Raw genomic sequence first — 15,274 nt, 5'->3', positions numbered from 1 at the left:
TTTGCAGGCTGAAATTAGCAACTATGTTTTATTTCCATTCTAAAGCAACTAAAAAAAAGGTTCTTTAATTGTACTTTTTAAAATCAGTCACATGAATTCTTAGCTAGAATGTTCAATTAAGACCATAGATTGTGCATTTGATCACCTGAAATGTGTGGTGTTATTCGATGAAAATTTCAATGTTTCAATAATTCCATTCTCATCCATGTGTAAATTTCAGTTGATCCAAAACGTTTGGGTTGATGCTATGTACAATAGGTTTTATGCTCCTTCGGTGTCACAATAGTTCAGGATAAGGTCGTGTCTGTTGTAGTCCTTGATACATCACCAAGGATGGAAATTAAAAATTTCACTTGATAATCTAGCCAATATCTTTTGTGACCCATTGATACATGATTGTGCTAAAATGTAGAAAAAATGGTAGCCCACCCAGCTCATTTATTTAGGGCCATGAAGTACTGGGCCTCTGCTAATTTACGTTCCAACAGACCAATAATTTAACAATAATATGTACGTACTGATTTACAGTAGTTGTCGTTTGTTTATGTTTATGTTATTTTATACGTGTTTCTCATTTCTCATTTTTATGCCCCACCTACGATAGTAGAGGGGCATTATGTTTTCTGGTCTGTGCGTCCGTTCGTTCGTTCGTCCGTCCGTCTGTTCGTTCGTTCGTTCGTTCGTCCGTCTGTCCCGCTTCAGGTTAAAGTTTTTGGTCAAGGTAGTTTTTGATGAAGTTGAAGTCCAATCAACTTGAAACTTAGTACACATGTTCCTTATGATATGATCTTTCTAATTTAAATGCCAAATTAGAGTTTTGACCCCAATTTTACGGTTCACTGATAGAAAATGATAGTGCAAATTTCAGGTTAAAGTTTTTGGCTTCAGGTTAAAGTTTTTGGTCAAGGTAGTTTTTGATGAAGTTGAAGTCCAATCAACTTGAAACTTAGTATACATGTGCCCTATGATATGATCTTTCTAATTTAAATGCCAAATTAGAGTTTTGACCCCAATTTTACGGTTCACTGAACATAGAAAATGATAGTGCAAATTTCAGGTTAAAGTTTTTGGCTTCAGGTTAAAGTTTTTGGTCAAGGTAGTTTTTGATGAAGTTGAAGTCCAATCAACTTGAAACTTAGTATACATGTGCCCTATGATATGATCTTTCTAATTTAAATGCCAAATTAGAGTTTTGACCCCAATTTTACGGTTCACTGAACATAGAAAATGATAGTGCAAATTTCTGCAAATTTCAGGTTAAAGTTTTTGGTCAAGGTAGTTTTTGATGAAGTTGAAGTCCAATCAACTTGAAACTTAGTATACATGTGCCCTATGATATGATCTTTCTAATTTAAATGCCAAATTAGAGTTTTGACCCCAATTTTACGGTTCAGTGAACATAGAAAATGATAGTGCAAATTTCAGGTTAAAGTTTTTGGCTTCAGGTTAAAGTTTTTGGTCAAGGTAGTTTTTGATGAAGTTGAAGTCCAATCAACTTGAAACTTAGTATACATGTGCCCTATGATATGATCTTTCTAATTTAAATGCCAAATTAGAGTTTTGACCCCAATTTTACGGTTCACTGAACATAGAAAATGATAGTGCAAATTTCTGCAAATTTCAGGTTAAAGTTTTTGGTCAAGGTAGTTTTTGATGAAGTTGAAGTCCAATCAACTTGAAACTTAGTATACATGTGCCCTATGATATGATCTTTCTAATTTAAATGCCAAATTAGAGTTTTGACCCCAATTTTACGGTTCACTGAACATAGAAAATGATAGTGCAAATTTCAGGTTAAAGTTTTTGGCTTCAGGTTAAAGTTTTTGGTCAAGGTAGTTTTTGTCGAGCCTGCAACTTTTGTTGCAGAAAGCTCGACATAGGGATAGTGATCCGGCGGCGGCGGCGGCTACGGCGGCTACGGCGGCGGCGTTAGCTAACTTCTTAAAAGGTTTATATTTTAGAAGGTGAAAGACCTAGATGCTTCATACTTTGTATATAGATGCCTCATGTTACGAAGTTTCCGTCAGTCACATGTCCAATGTCCTTGACCTCATTTTCATGGTTCAGTGACCACTTGAAAAAAAAGTTCAGAATTTTTGTAATGTTGAATTCTCTCTTATTATAAGTAATAGGATAACTATATTTGGTATGTGCGTACCTTGCAAGGTCCTCATGCCCGTCAGACAGTTTTCACTTGACCTCGACCTCATTTCATGGATCAGTGAACAAGGTTAAGTTTTGGTGGTCAAGTCCATATCTCAGATACTATAAGCAATAGGACTGGTATATTTGGTGTATGGAAGGACTGGAAGGTGTACATGTCCAACTGGCAGGTGTCATCTGACCTTGACCTCATTTTCATGGTTCAGTGGTTATAGTTAAGTTTTTGTGTTTTGGTCTGTTTTTCTCATACTTTATGCAATAGGTCTACTATATTTGTTGTATGGAATGATTGTAAGGTGTACATGTCTAGCGGGCAGATGTCATCTGACCTTGACCTCATTTTCATGGTTCAGTGGTCAAAGTTAAGTTTTTAAGTTTTGGTCTTTTTATCTAATTTTATATGCCAAAGGTCAGCTATATTTGGTGTATGGAAATATATTATGATCTATATGTCAGTCCCGCAGGTTTATTTGACCATGACCTCAATTGCACGGTTCATTGCACAGTGTTAAGTTTTTGTGTTTTGGTCTATTTTTCTTAAACTATAAGTAATAGGTCAACTATATTTGTTGTATGGAAGCTTTGTTAGCTGTACATGTCTGCCTGGCATGGTTCATCTGACCTTGACCTCATTTTCATGGTTCATTGGTCTTTGTTTAGCTATCTTGGTTAATGTTAAGTTTATGTGACAGTTGTAATAAAGCTTTATACTTAGGACTATCAACATAATGTCAATGATTAGTAAAGAAGGCGAGACATTTCAGTGTGTGCACTCTTGTTGATGAAGTTGAAGTCCAATCAACTTGAAACTTAGTATACATGTGCCCTATGATATGATCTTTCTAATTTAAATGCCAAATTAGAGTTTTGACCCCAATTTTACGGTTCACTGAACATAGAAAATGATAGTGCAAATTTCAGGTTAAAGTTTTTGGTCAAGGTAGTTTTTGATAAAGTAGAAGTCCAATCAACTTGAACTTAGTATACATGTTCCCTTTGATAAGATCATTCTAATTTTAATGCCAAATTAGAGAATTTATTCCAATTTCACAGTCCTTTAAACATAGAAAATGATAGTGTGAGTGGGGCATCCGTGTACTGTGGACACATTCTTGTTTTATATAGATTAGACCGTTGATTTTCCCGTTTGAATGGTTTTACACTAGTAATTTTGGGGTCCTTTATAGCTTGTTGTTCGGTGTGAGCCAAGGCTCTGTGTTGAAGGCCGTACATTGACCTATAATTGTTTACTTTTATAAATTGTTATTTGGATGGAGAGTTGTCTCATTGGCACTCATACAACATCTTCCTATATCTATATATGAAGAAAACTACATGTATATAAAAGTTAATATGTAATAAAAATGATTTTATATTTATTTCAGACAAGTTTGCCCATTCAGGAAGATCAGAAACAGATTCTCCCTCCAGGATCATTTATAACATGTTCTAGTGATGATACAGTCAGGATCTGGAATCTAGACCCACATATGAAAGATATGAACATTTATAAAAGGAATATATTTTCACAGGTAAATAATGATATCTAAATGATCATGTACTGCATCAATGGTTGTATTAATGAATATTTTTAAGATTTGAATAAAAACAAAATTATGGTGTAAAATCATTAACAAATTGCTTATTAGATCCTGATAAAGATTTATAAAGTAAAGAACATTATCATTGACTTGATAACCTGTGGTAAGAAAAACGCAGCATATGGGTAAAGTTCTGTTTTTTATAAAGTTATATGTATGCCATCATCTGCATCCCATGGACACATTTTCCATTTATTTTATTTATATAATTATGAGATTTGTTATTGAATGCCATGTTTATTTTGCATTAGAAGTGAGATAACTATATTGTATTATAATCTTGGCCTATGTAAAACTATTTTACTAGATAAACTCAATTTGAGACAGTTGATTAACAATTCTCTTACATAGGCCAACTTATGAATAAACTCATCATAGATACCAGGATTGAAATTTTGTGTTGGCGCCAGACATGCATTTCGACTTCAAAAGACTCATCAGTGACATTCAAATCAAAAAAAGTTTAAAAAAAAACAAATAAAGTAAAAAGTTGAAGAGCATTGAAGACCGAAAATCCTAAAAGTTTTGCCAAATACAACTAAGGTAATCTTTTCCTGAATGTTGCTCATTGTCTTCAAAGATACTATATAGAATACATAGTAAAGTTTTTTTTTTTTTGTGTTGTCTTTTAACTCGTAATGAATTATATAAATTTTCAGGAATTGCTGAAAGTTATTTATACTGACCCATCATTGAATTACTTGAGGGATGTTAACTATAATCCAGGTAAGTCAAGAATTTATAGTCTGACCGACAAAAACCTTATGGCCGTATATTATATAGTTAGAATGAAGATTCAATAGTTCCTCAGTTTAATACCATATACAAAGATTGGATGAATTATTTTTTTCTTAATAGTGTGTTACTCTTATTGCTTTAACCTGGAGTTACAGTGGTAGTTAATCTAATTTCCCATAGCATTTTGACACCAGGGTATTTTTTTTTTATTGAAAAGCCTGTTCAAAATTCTTACATTTAAGAAAAGCTAGAGCTGTCTCCTTTTATATGCATATCATTTGTAAAAAATGTGGGGGGGGGGGGGAGAAGATTTATTTGAATGTCCCTCTAGTATTGAACGCATTTCTTTTTTTTCCAAAAATAAAAAAAAAACTTTTTTTTCCAAAAAATCAATTGGAAAATACAATAATTTAATGTAGCTTAGGATTTAATGTAATAAGATTTTAATTTTTAAATATTTAAAAATAATACTGTATTTTCAATTGTTAGTTTGACTTATTAACAATCGATACTGTGTTAAAACATCATTGAGACAGCAACCTAACAAAACAGTTTAACCATAACAGTCTTCAGAGGTCCACATCATTCCAGTTACCCCATACACTCAACAATTGATAACTCTTGAACTTGATGACAATCTAAAATCGTTTAGGGTCAAGACAAATTTACCTAAAAGCGACTTCCATCTTATCAAACACAATTTCAAGATTTGGATGTCCATCATTTTTATATTTTACCAGATTTTGTAAAACAAATAACAATATTTAACATGCAATGAATATACTTTTAAAATGTTGCTGTATTTTTATACGAAGAAAAGGTGTAGTGTGTTTAAGTTAACATTTGATATACGTTTCAGCTGGAGGTACTGATAAAACAGATACAAATTATGATGATAAAAATGGTATAAGATCTTTATGTATCAGTCCTGATTCTAAACACTTAGCTTCTGGAGACAGAATTGGTAATATAAGGTATGGTATGATTTGCTGTTTAAAAGAAACATTTGGTTATTTGTATGTGAGTTTGAATAGATACTTTTTTTTTCAAATAAGTGTTAGTTCCAAAAGGATTTTTGAGGACCTATGTGCTTCTTAATGTGTATTCTCTTGTGAAAGTATTCGTAGTGTAATGTATATTTCTAAACAATAGGTGTCTGATTACAGTAGTGTTTATACAAAACACAACTTTAAAATTTTGGTAACAGAATTGGATAAATACAAGGTGTGATTCTAAACTATGAGTTTGATAATTTGAAAAGGTTGGTCTTGATAATTTGCTTGACACTGGGATTCATAACTTTGTTGGCACCAATTTTCCTGGGGTGTGAGAAACAACATTTTTGTGCCAATTAAAAAGAAATACTTTCTTGAATGTTCAAATTTGTGGTTCACTCATTCCTATGAATTCCATGAAAATTGGTGTCCAAGAAATGATAATGAATCCACAGATGGTTGATTTGCTTTAAAAATGCAAACAAATTCTGGGCTCACATTGTAAAAGAGGGGTGTAAGATACCAGAGTGACATTCAAACTCATAGATCGAAAAATAAACTGACAACTCCATGGCTATAAAAGAAATGACAAACAGACAAAAAATAGTATAAAAGACACATAGAAATAAAGACTAAGCAACACTTACCCCACCAAAAACTGGGGGTAATCTCAGGTGCTCTAGAAGGGTAAGCATATCCTGATCCACATGTGGCACCTGTCATGTTGCTTATATAAGGGTGAGAATTTTGTTTTCATTATAAATTTTGAATCCATATATACTTTATTTTTCAGAATACATGATTTAGAGACCCTGCAAGAAATAGCTACAATAGAAGCCCATGACCAGGAAGTGTTGTGTTTGCAGTATAGTAACTTTAAATTAGGTAAATATAATTTTATTGAATAACTAGTATATATATATATATATATATATCAGTCTTAAAATTTGCACAACGGTACTGATATAAGATGTTATAATACGAAAATGTTGTTATTAAATCGTGTTGACAAATATTTCGGCTCAACAAATGGCCTTCTTCAAGTGTCACAAGTTTTAACAATACTGATACATAATGTATAAGGTGTAAAAATAGATCAGTAATAATACAGGTAAGTTTTGGTCGATTGATTTTAATCCAAAATCCTGAATATCATAATATAAACAAAACACTATAATTCAATATACGTGACTGTGTATATTAACAAATAAAAATGAGTGAAAAACAAAACCGTTAGTATTTCTTATTGATGCCGTTTGGATGATGTACATTAAGTTCCTTTATCCAAAAGCTTTCCCGAACCTGTCGCTGGGCATCACTCCAGTGAATGTTCTGTTCAATCACTAGAATTTTCATGCGGTTAAAGTCATCAGGTTTGTGACCCGACTGTCTGAAGTGCTGAGAAACTGGGAGAAGTGGCTTCTTAGAGATATCACTCCTATGGCCATTGAGGCGTTTGTGGAAAGGCTGCTTTGACTCACCAACATATTGGAGGCCACAAACCGAACATTCTAGTATGTAAATAACATTCATACTTTTGCAGGTAACATTGCAAAATATCTTATAGTTGTTTTCGGTTGCCTTACTGTGAAATGTTGATGAATGCTGCATCTGTAGGCAGCATTTGCAGCGTTTTTCTTCACACGAACGACATTCTCCAGAAGTACTTCTATTATCAGACACTTCAGCCCGCACCAGCAGGTTCCGCAGACTACTAGGTTGCCTAAAAGCTATCATTGGAGGCTCGGGAAAAATCTTGGATAGTTTGGAATTCTTTTCAACTGATTTCCAATGCTCACGAATGACACCAAAGCTGTTTTTGAGAGATGGGTGGTAAGTAAGAACACATGGAGTCCTTTTATTTTTCTTTTTAACTTTGTATTCCAATAGTTCACTCCTGGGAATTGACTCCGCTTTCTGAAAGCTTTTTTTGATATTTCTGTGTTTGTAGCCCCTTTTCTTCAAGCGAGTTTCAAGTTGACGTAGTTGTCTTTTAGTTGTTTCTGTGTTGGAACATATTCGCTTGACTCTAAGTGCCTGACTGTATGGAATGCTCTTGGTAAGATGAGCAGGATGGCAACTTTTAGGGGACAAATATTGATGAGTGTCAGTAGGTTTAGAATATAAATCTGTAGATATGATGCCCTCTGTGAGGGAACTTGAGGTATCGAGGAAGGCGATTTTGGATTTAGACTTCTCATGAGTAAATTTGATACTAGGATGTATGTTGTTGGCATGAGTGATAAAAGTATCTAAATCCTCGTCGCTTTTATTAGGGTCCCGCCAAAGGCGGTCCCCTATAGTGATTAGGGTCCCGCCAAAGGCGGTCCCCTATAGTGATTATGGTTCCGCCAAAGGCGGTCCCCTATAGTGATCAGTCTGTCCGTCCGTCCGTCCGTAACACTTTGTGTCCGCTCCATATCTAGAGAACCATTATGATTTCATACTTTATACTTTACATGTTTATTAACCACCACCAGAGGGCGTGTCATGATGTATGTACAACTTCCTAGGTCAAAGGTCAAGGTAAAAAAACTTTGGTTTCAGTTGACAACCCTGTGTCCTGTGGTGAAGATCGTGTCCGCTCTATATCTTGAGAACCGTTATGATTTCAAGGTTTATACTTGACATGTATATGAACCAACACCAGAGGGTGTGTCATAATTTATGAACGACTGCCTAGGGTATAGTTCAAGGTCAAAAACTTTGGTTTCAGTTGACAACCCCATGTCCTAAGGTAAAGATTGTGTCCGCTCTATATCTTGAGAACCGTTATCATTTCAAAGTTTATACTTGACATGTATATAAACCAACACCAAAGGGTGTGTCATAATTTATGTGCAACTTCCTAGGTCAAAGGTCAAGGTCAAAAACTTTGGTTTCAGTTGACAACCCCATGTCCTATGGTAAAGATTGTGTCCGCTCTATATCTTGAGAACCTTTATCATTTCAAAGTTTATACTTGGCATGTTTATAAACCAACACCAAAGGGTGTCATAATTTATTTACAACTTCATAGGTCAAAGGTCAAGGTCAAAAACTTTGATTTCAGTTGACAAACCCATGTCCTAAGGTAAAGATACAATTTTTTAATGCACATTATTCACAGCGGGGCCCACAGAGATGGCTCCCATCTCAATGATATCTAGTTTATTACACTCATCAATATTTGTCCCCTAAAAGTTGCCATCCTGCTCATCTTACCAAGAGCATTCCATACAGTCAGGCACTTAGAGTCAAGCGAATATGTTCCAACACAGAAACAACTAAAAGACAACTACGTCAACTTGAAACTCGCTTGAAGAAAAGGGGCTACAAACACAGAAATATCAAAAAAAGCTTTCAAAAAGCGGAGTCAATTCCCAGGAGTGAACTATTGGAATACAAAGTTATAAAGAAAAATAAAAGGACTCCATGTGTTCTTACTTACCACCCATCTCTCAAAAACAGCTTTGGTGTCATTCGTGAGCATTGGAAATCAGTTGAAAAGAATTCCAAACTATCCAAGATTTTTCCCGAGCCTCCAATGATAGCTTTTAGGCAACCTAGTAGTCTGCGGAACCTGCTGGTGCGGGCTGAAGTGTCTGATAATAGAAGTACTTCTGGAGAATGCCGTTCGTGTGAAGAAAAACGCTGCAAATGCTGCCTACAGATGCAGCATTCATCAACATTTCACAGTAAGGCAACCGAAAACAACTATAAGATATTTTGCAATGTTACCTGCAAAAGTATGAATGTTATTTACATACTAGAATGTTCGGTTTGTGGCCTCCAATATGTTGGTGAGTCAAAGCAGCCTTTCCACAAACGCCTCAATGGCCATAGGAGTGATATCTGTAAGAAGCCACTTCTCCCAGTTTCTCAGCACTTCAGACAGTCGGGTCACAAACCTGATGACTTTAACCGCATGAAAATTCTAGTGATTGAACAGAACATTCACTGGAGTGATGCCCAGCGACAGGTTCGGGAAAGCTTTTGGATAAAGGAACTTAATGTACATCATCCAAACGGCATCAATAAGAAATACTAACGGTTTTGTTTTTCACTCATTTTTATTTGTTAATATACACAGTCACGTATATTGAATTATAGTGTTTTGTTTATATTATGATATTCAGGATTTTGGATTAAAATCAATCGACCAAAACTTACCTGTATTATTACTGATCTATTTTTACACCTTATACATTATGTATCAGTATTGTTAAAACTTGTGACACTTGAAGAAGGCCATTTGTTGAGCCGAAATATTTGTCAACACGATTTAATAACAACATTTTCGTATTATAGCATCTTATATCAGTACCGTTGTGCAAATTTTTAGACTGATATAATTTTTTCCTAATCTGCATAGTATCGCCTATTCTAGACGATCCGGTACATAGTAAATTTGCTGGTTGGTCGTTTTTATAGACTTTTATATATATATATATATATATATATATATATATATATATATATAGTGTTCAAGCATCATGACATAGCCCTTTTTGTGTGCTGAGCAGGCATAAAGCAATCATTAATCAATCAAGCAAACATCAGTGAAAAATATTGCCTGAAGAACATACCCTGAAATAACCATTTTCTCAACTAGCACCCAAAATTAGAGTCTGATCAAGGAATGTCTTTTATTGCTGTTCTTTATCATGTCTAATGCTGGAAAGTCTTCAGTTAGTACTGAAGAGCTTATGCCTGATATCAAGATCAAAATGCAACAAGATCTTGGCTCAAGCACTACTCATGTTATTCATTGTTAAATTCAACTTTAATCTGAAAGATTAATCAGTAAACTGCATATAATACTTGAAAAGTCTACCTTCAAGTTCTATAATTCAATGATTTTGTTTTTCAGGTCCAAAGTTGTTGGCAACCAGCAGTAGAGATCGAATGTTACATGTATTTGATGTAGAACAGAACTATAAACTGTTACAGACCCTAGACGACCATTCATCATCTATAACAGCTGTCAGATTTACACAGACTGAGAAACAGTTAAAAATGCTCAGTTGTGGAGCAGACAAATCATTACTCTTCAGAAATGCTCACATGGTGAGTAGAAATGTTCTAACTTGTTGTGAAGCAAACCAATCTTTACTCTTTTTACTACTGAAATCATGAATTGATGTGTATTATAGCGAACCCTATGATAGTTTTCCATAGATTCACCTGCAAGTTACCTGTCGATTTAAACTTTTGTAAGTTCTATTGTCCCATCTAACAAATACAACAGGTATTGTTCTCTGTATAGTTCATTCACCAGGACCTTTAAATTTCTTCTAGGAGAAATATATCACTCATTGATTAATTTACCTGACCAAAAAATTATCTGTTTTTTTTTATTGAAATACTTCTATAAACTCACCTAAACTGTATGCAATATTGTATTTATTCAATATATCATTAATATATTTTCAATCTGTTCAATATAAAATCTGATTTAATAATAAAAAGTTTATTTTAGACACATTTTTTAGTATTTTCCAATGAATTTGCACGTTTTTTTTTGTTGTTAATTTATAGACTATTTTTATGAAGACCTTAATTTAAAAATAATAATATTCAAATTTTTATTTATCAAACACACAAAAACATTTATTGAATATTTGATCAGAAATCAACTTATAATTTTTAAATCATTATTAATATTGAACACAATAAAAACGAGTTTTTGGTATTGAATAAATACAACACCACATGCAGTTTTGTGAGTCCTTTCTTAGTATTGGTATAAGTATTTTTTCATCATTGACAGTTCAATTTTTTGTTCAGGTATATTAATCAATGAGTGATATATTTCTCCTAGAAGAAATTTAAAGGTCCTGGTAAATAAACTATACAGAGAACAATACCTGTTGTATTTGTTAGATGGGACAATAGAACTGCCAAAAGTTTAAATCGACAGGTAACTTGCAGGTGAATCTATGGAAAACTATCATAGGGTTCACTATAAATGTTCTGATAGATTTGGATTGTAATCTCTACTTACTCTTCGAAAATGCTCAAATGGTGAGAAAAATGTTCTGTCAGATGTGAAGTAAATAAATCGAAATGCTCAAAGAGTGAGTAAAAATGTTCTGACAGTAAATCTGCATCCTTTAGAAATGGTCATATAGTGAGGAACAAATTTCTTTCAATTCCTTTTCAACTCTAACTCACATGGTATCAGATTACTATAGAAATGGACATCAATTGAGCCCTTTATTTTTTTTTAAATTTCTTTTTAATCTGGTAAATCTGATCTAATTACATGTAACATAAGGCCAGTTTTTTTTTATTTGTTGATTTACGGATCGGCCGACCCTATTTTTCTGATTTCCAGAATAAAAATAAAATTGACATTTCATGCTTTTTTATTCCTATCAAATACATTATCCCCGAAAATTAAATAAAATATTCTTTTTTATGAAATGAAATGCATTAAACACTAATAGAATAATTGATAACACTTTGTGTTGTGAAAAAATAAACCTAAAAAATAATCAGTATGTTTACGTACATTGTATTTAAAAATAGACAAATCAATAACTGACCTTGAAATGTTGTTTGCGCAAATACTTTTATGGAACGAAACCTGTGTTTAAAACCCATCAGACAATAAGTTCGTTTTCCCGTATTTGTCATCATTCCGTAAGATGCATAATCTCAAAGAAAATAGAAAATGGACTTGTACAAACGTGGAAGAATCAAGTTAAAGTACTAAATATAAACAAATCATTTAAATTTTCTTGTTTCATAGATAATAAAAAAAACACGTCTATTTGGATAAAAAAAACGGGAATGCATGACAACTGATGAACCTGATATCCTCATTTTTCCAGTGGATGAGTCTATTACGTTTTGTGACACGAATGTTGAAACTTATTTTCGTTGACGTTTTTGCAACTTTTTCTTTATCAGTTCTTGTGCTTGAACACCATTATTCACCAAGTTTCATGAAATTGATAAAGAGCTATGCGTATCTTGTTTTTTAGCTCACCTGGCCCGAAGGGCCAAGTGAGCTTTTCTCATCACTTGGCGTCCGTCGTCCGTCGTCGTCCGTCGTCCGTCGTCGTCGTCGTCGTCCGTCGTCGTTAACTTTTACAAAAATCTTCTCCTCTGAAACTACTGGGCCAAATCAAACCAAACTTGGCCACAATCATCATTGGGGTATCTAGTTTAAAAAATGTGTGGCGTGACCCGGTCAACAAACCAAGATGGCCGCCACGGCTAAAAATAGAACATAGGGGTAAAATGCAGTTTTTGGCTTATAACTCAAAAACCAAAGCATTCAGAGCAAATCTGACGTGGGGTAAAAATGTTTATCAGGTCAAGATCTATCTGCCCTGAAATTTTCAGATGAATCGGTCAATCGGTTGTTGGGTTGCTGCCCCTGAATTGGTAATTTTGAAGAAATTTTGCTGTTTTTGGTTATTATCTTGAATATTATTATAGATAGAGATAAACTGTAAACAGCATAGATGCCAACCATTACGATTTTTCCGTAGTTTTTCCGATTTTGCGATAAAAACTACGCTATTACGGTCGAAGTCGAATAGTTACGGATTTCCAATCATCGCCGTTCAATTTTGTAAAACGCGGATTTTGATCATTACTTTTCCGTCCTGGTCCGGTATTTAGAAAACGCCAATGTAAAGCTTCCGGTTTCTCGGGAGTTATCAACCTATTGTTGAGAACTAACTGACTTCCGAAGAGGCAAACTTGCGTTTTATGAAGTAGCTTTCCCCCTTTCTCTACTTCTCCTTGACAAAACGAAAATGTACGAGTTGAGAACATCTCATTCTGAACAATTAATGAATGGAATGCATACTACAGACAACATGTTGAACGACAAATTTTAGTGCACATCATTTTGCAACCACTCGTCAGTAATTTTTATTGGTAAATGCAAGTTTATGAATGATTACTGAAAACTTTTCAAAAATACGGAAATTTTGATAGTCTGTTACTGATTGTGTCAAAAGGGGTTGGCATCTATGAAACAGCAATAATGTTCAGCAAAGTAAGATCTACAAATAAGTCAACATGACCAAAATGGTCAGTTGACCTGTTTAGGAGTTATTGCCCTTTATAGTCAATTTTTAACCATTTTTCGTAAATTAAAGTAATCTTTTACAAAAATCTTCTCCTCTGAAACTACTTGGTCAAATTAATCCAAACTTGGCCACAATCATCTTTGGGGTATCTAGTTTAAAAAATGTGTGGTGTGACCTGGTCAACCAACCAAGATGGCCGCCACGGCTAAAAATAGAACAAAGGGGTAAAATGCAGTTTTTGGCTTATAACTCAAAAACCAAAGCATTTTGAGGAAATCTGACATGGGATAAAAATGTTTATCAGGTCAAGATCTATCTGCTCTAAAATTTTCAGATGAATCGGTCAATCGGTTGTTGGGTTGCTGCCCCTGAATTGGTAATTTTGAGGAAATTTTGCTGTTTTTGGTTATTATCTTGAATATTATTATAGATAGAGATAAACTGTAAACAGCAATAATGTTCAGCAAAGTAAGATCTACAAATAAGTCAACATGACCAAAATGGTCAGTTGACCCGTTTAGGAGTTATTGCCCTTTATAGTCAATTTTTAACCATTTTTCGTAAATTAAAGTAATCTTTTACAAAAATCTTCTCCTCTGAAACTACTTGGCCAAATTAATCCAAACTTGGCCACAATCATCTTTGGGGTATCTAGTTTAAAAAAAAATGTGTGGCGTGACCTGGTCAACCAACCAAGATGGCCGCCACTGTAAAAATAGAACATAGGGGTAAAATGCAGTTTTTGGCTTATAACTCAAAAACCAAAGCATTTTGAGGAAATCTGACATGGGATAAAAATGTTTATCAGGTCAAGAACTATCTGCCCTGAAATTTTCAGATGAATCGGTCAATCGGTTGTTGGGTTGCTGCCCCTGAATTGGTAATTTTGAGGAAATTTTGCTGTTTTTGGTTATTATCTTGAATATTATTATAGATAGAGATAAATTGTAAACAGCAATAATGTTCAGCAAAGTAAGATCTACAAATAAGTCAACATGACCAAAATGGTCAGTTGACCCCTTTAGGAGTTATTGCCCTTTATAGTCAATCTTTAACCATTTTTCATAAATCTAAGTAATCTTTTACAAAATCTCCACTGAAACTACTAGGCCACAATCATCTTTGGGGTATCTAGTTTGAAAAATGTGTCCGATGACCTGGCCATTCAACCAAGATGGCCGCCACGGCTAAAAATAGAACATAGGGGTAAAATGCAGTTTTTTGCTTATAACTATGAAACCAAAGCATCTAGAGCAAATCTGACAAGAAGTTAAATTGTTAATCAAGTCAATATCTATCTGCCCTGAATTTTTCAGATGAATTGGACAACTGGTTGTTGGGTTGCTGCCCTCCAATTGGTAATTTTTAAAGAAATTTTGCCGTTTTTGGTTATCTTGAATACTATTATAGATAGCGATAAACTGTAAACAGCAATAATGTTCAGCAAAGTAAGATCTACAAATAAGTCAACATGACCTAAATGGTCAATTGACCCCTTAAGGAGTTATTGCCCTTTATAGTCAATTTTTAACAATTTTCATTAATTTGGTAAATTTATGTAAATTTTTACCAAATATAGTTCTCTGTTACTAATGGGCAAAGTTCATGATAGATATAATTGTAAGAAACAAAATCGTTCAGTAAAGTAAGAACTTCAAACACATCACCATCACCAAAATACAATTTTGTCATGAATCCATTTGTGTCCTTTGTTTAATATGCACATAGACCAAGGTGAGCGACA

At 33.9% G+C, this 15,274-nt stretch overlaps 1 protein-coding gene and 1 long non-coding RNA gene across 10 annotated transcripts in view; both read left to right on the top strand.

The window, feature by feature from the left end:
* The window catches only part of LOC143069661 (uncharacterized), an 87,205-nt gene that overhangs the window by 30,523 nt on the left and 41,408 nt on the right, over positions 1 to 15,274 (top strand). For all 9 annotated transcript variants that reach the window (XM_076244402.1, XM_076244403.1, XM_076244409.1 and 6 more), the window contains 5 exons: positions 3,549 to 3,695; positions 4,424 to 4,490; positions 5,362 to 5,476; positions 6,291 to 6,382; positions 10,350 to 10,546. In XM_076244402.1, the coding sequence (XP_076100517.1) occupies positions 3,549 to 3,695; positions 4,424 to 4,490; positions 5,362 to 5,476; positions 6,291 to 6,382; positions 10,350 to 10,546 (618 nt within the window). The remainder of the gene's footprint in view (positions 1 to 3,548; positions 3,696 to 4,423; positions 4,491 to 5,361; positions 5,477 to 6,290; positions 6,383 to 10,349; positions 10,547 to 15,274) is intronic.
* LOC143069657 (uncharacterized) lies at positions 1,249 to 3,291 on the top strand. Its single transcript, XR_012976453.1, has 2 exons — positions 1,249 to 1,425; positions 1,814 to 3,291. It is a non-coding gene; the product is annotated as an uncharacterized LOC143069657 (long non-coding RNA).

The sequence above is a fragment of the Mytilus galloprovincialis genome, chromosome 3 (genome assembly GCF_965363235.1).
Source record: "Mytilus galloprovincialis chromosome 3, xbMytGall1.hap1.1, whole genome shotgun sequence".
NCBI lineage: Eukaryota > Metazoa > Mollusca > Bivalvia > Mytilida > Mytilidae > Mytilus > Mytilus galloprovincialis.
This window is presented reverse-complemented; position numbering and strand designations above follow the sequence as displayed.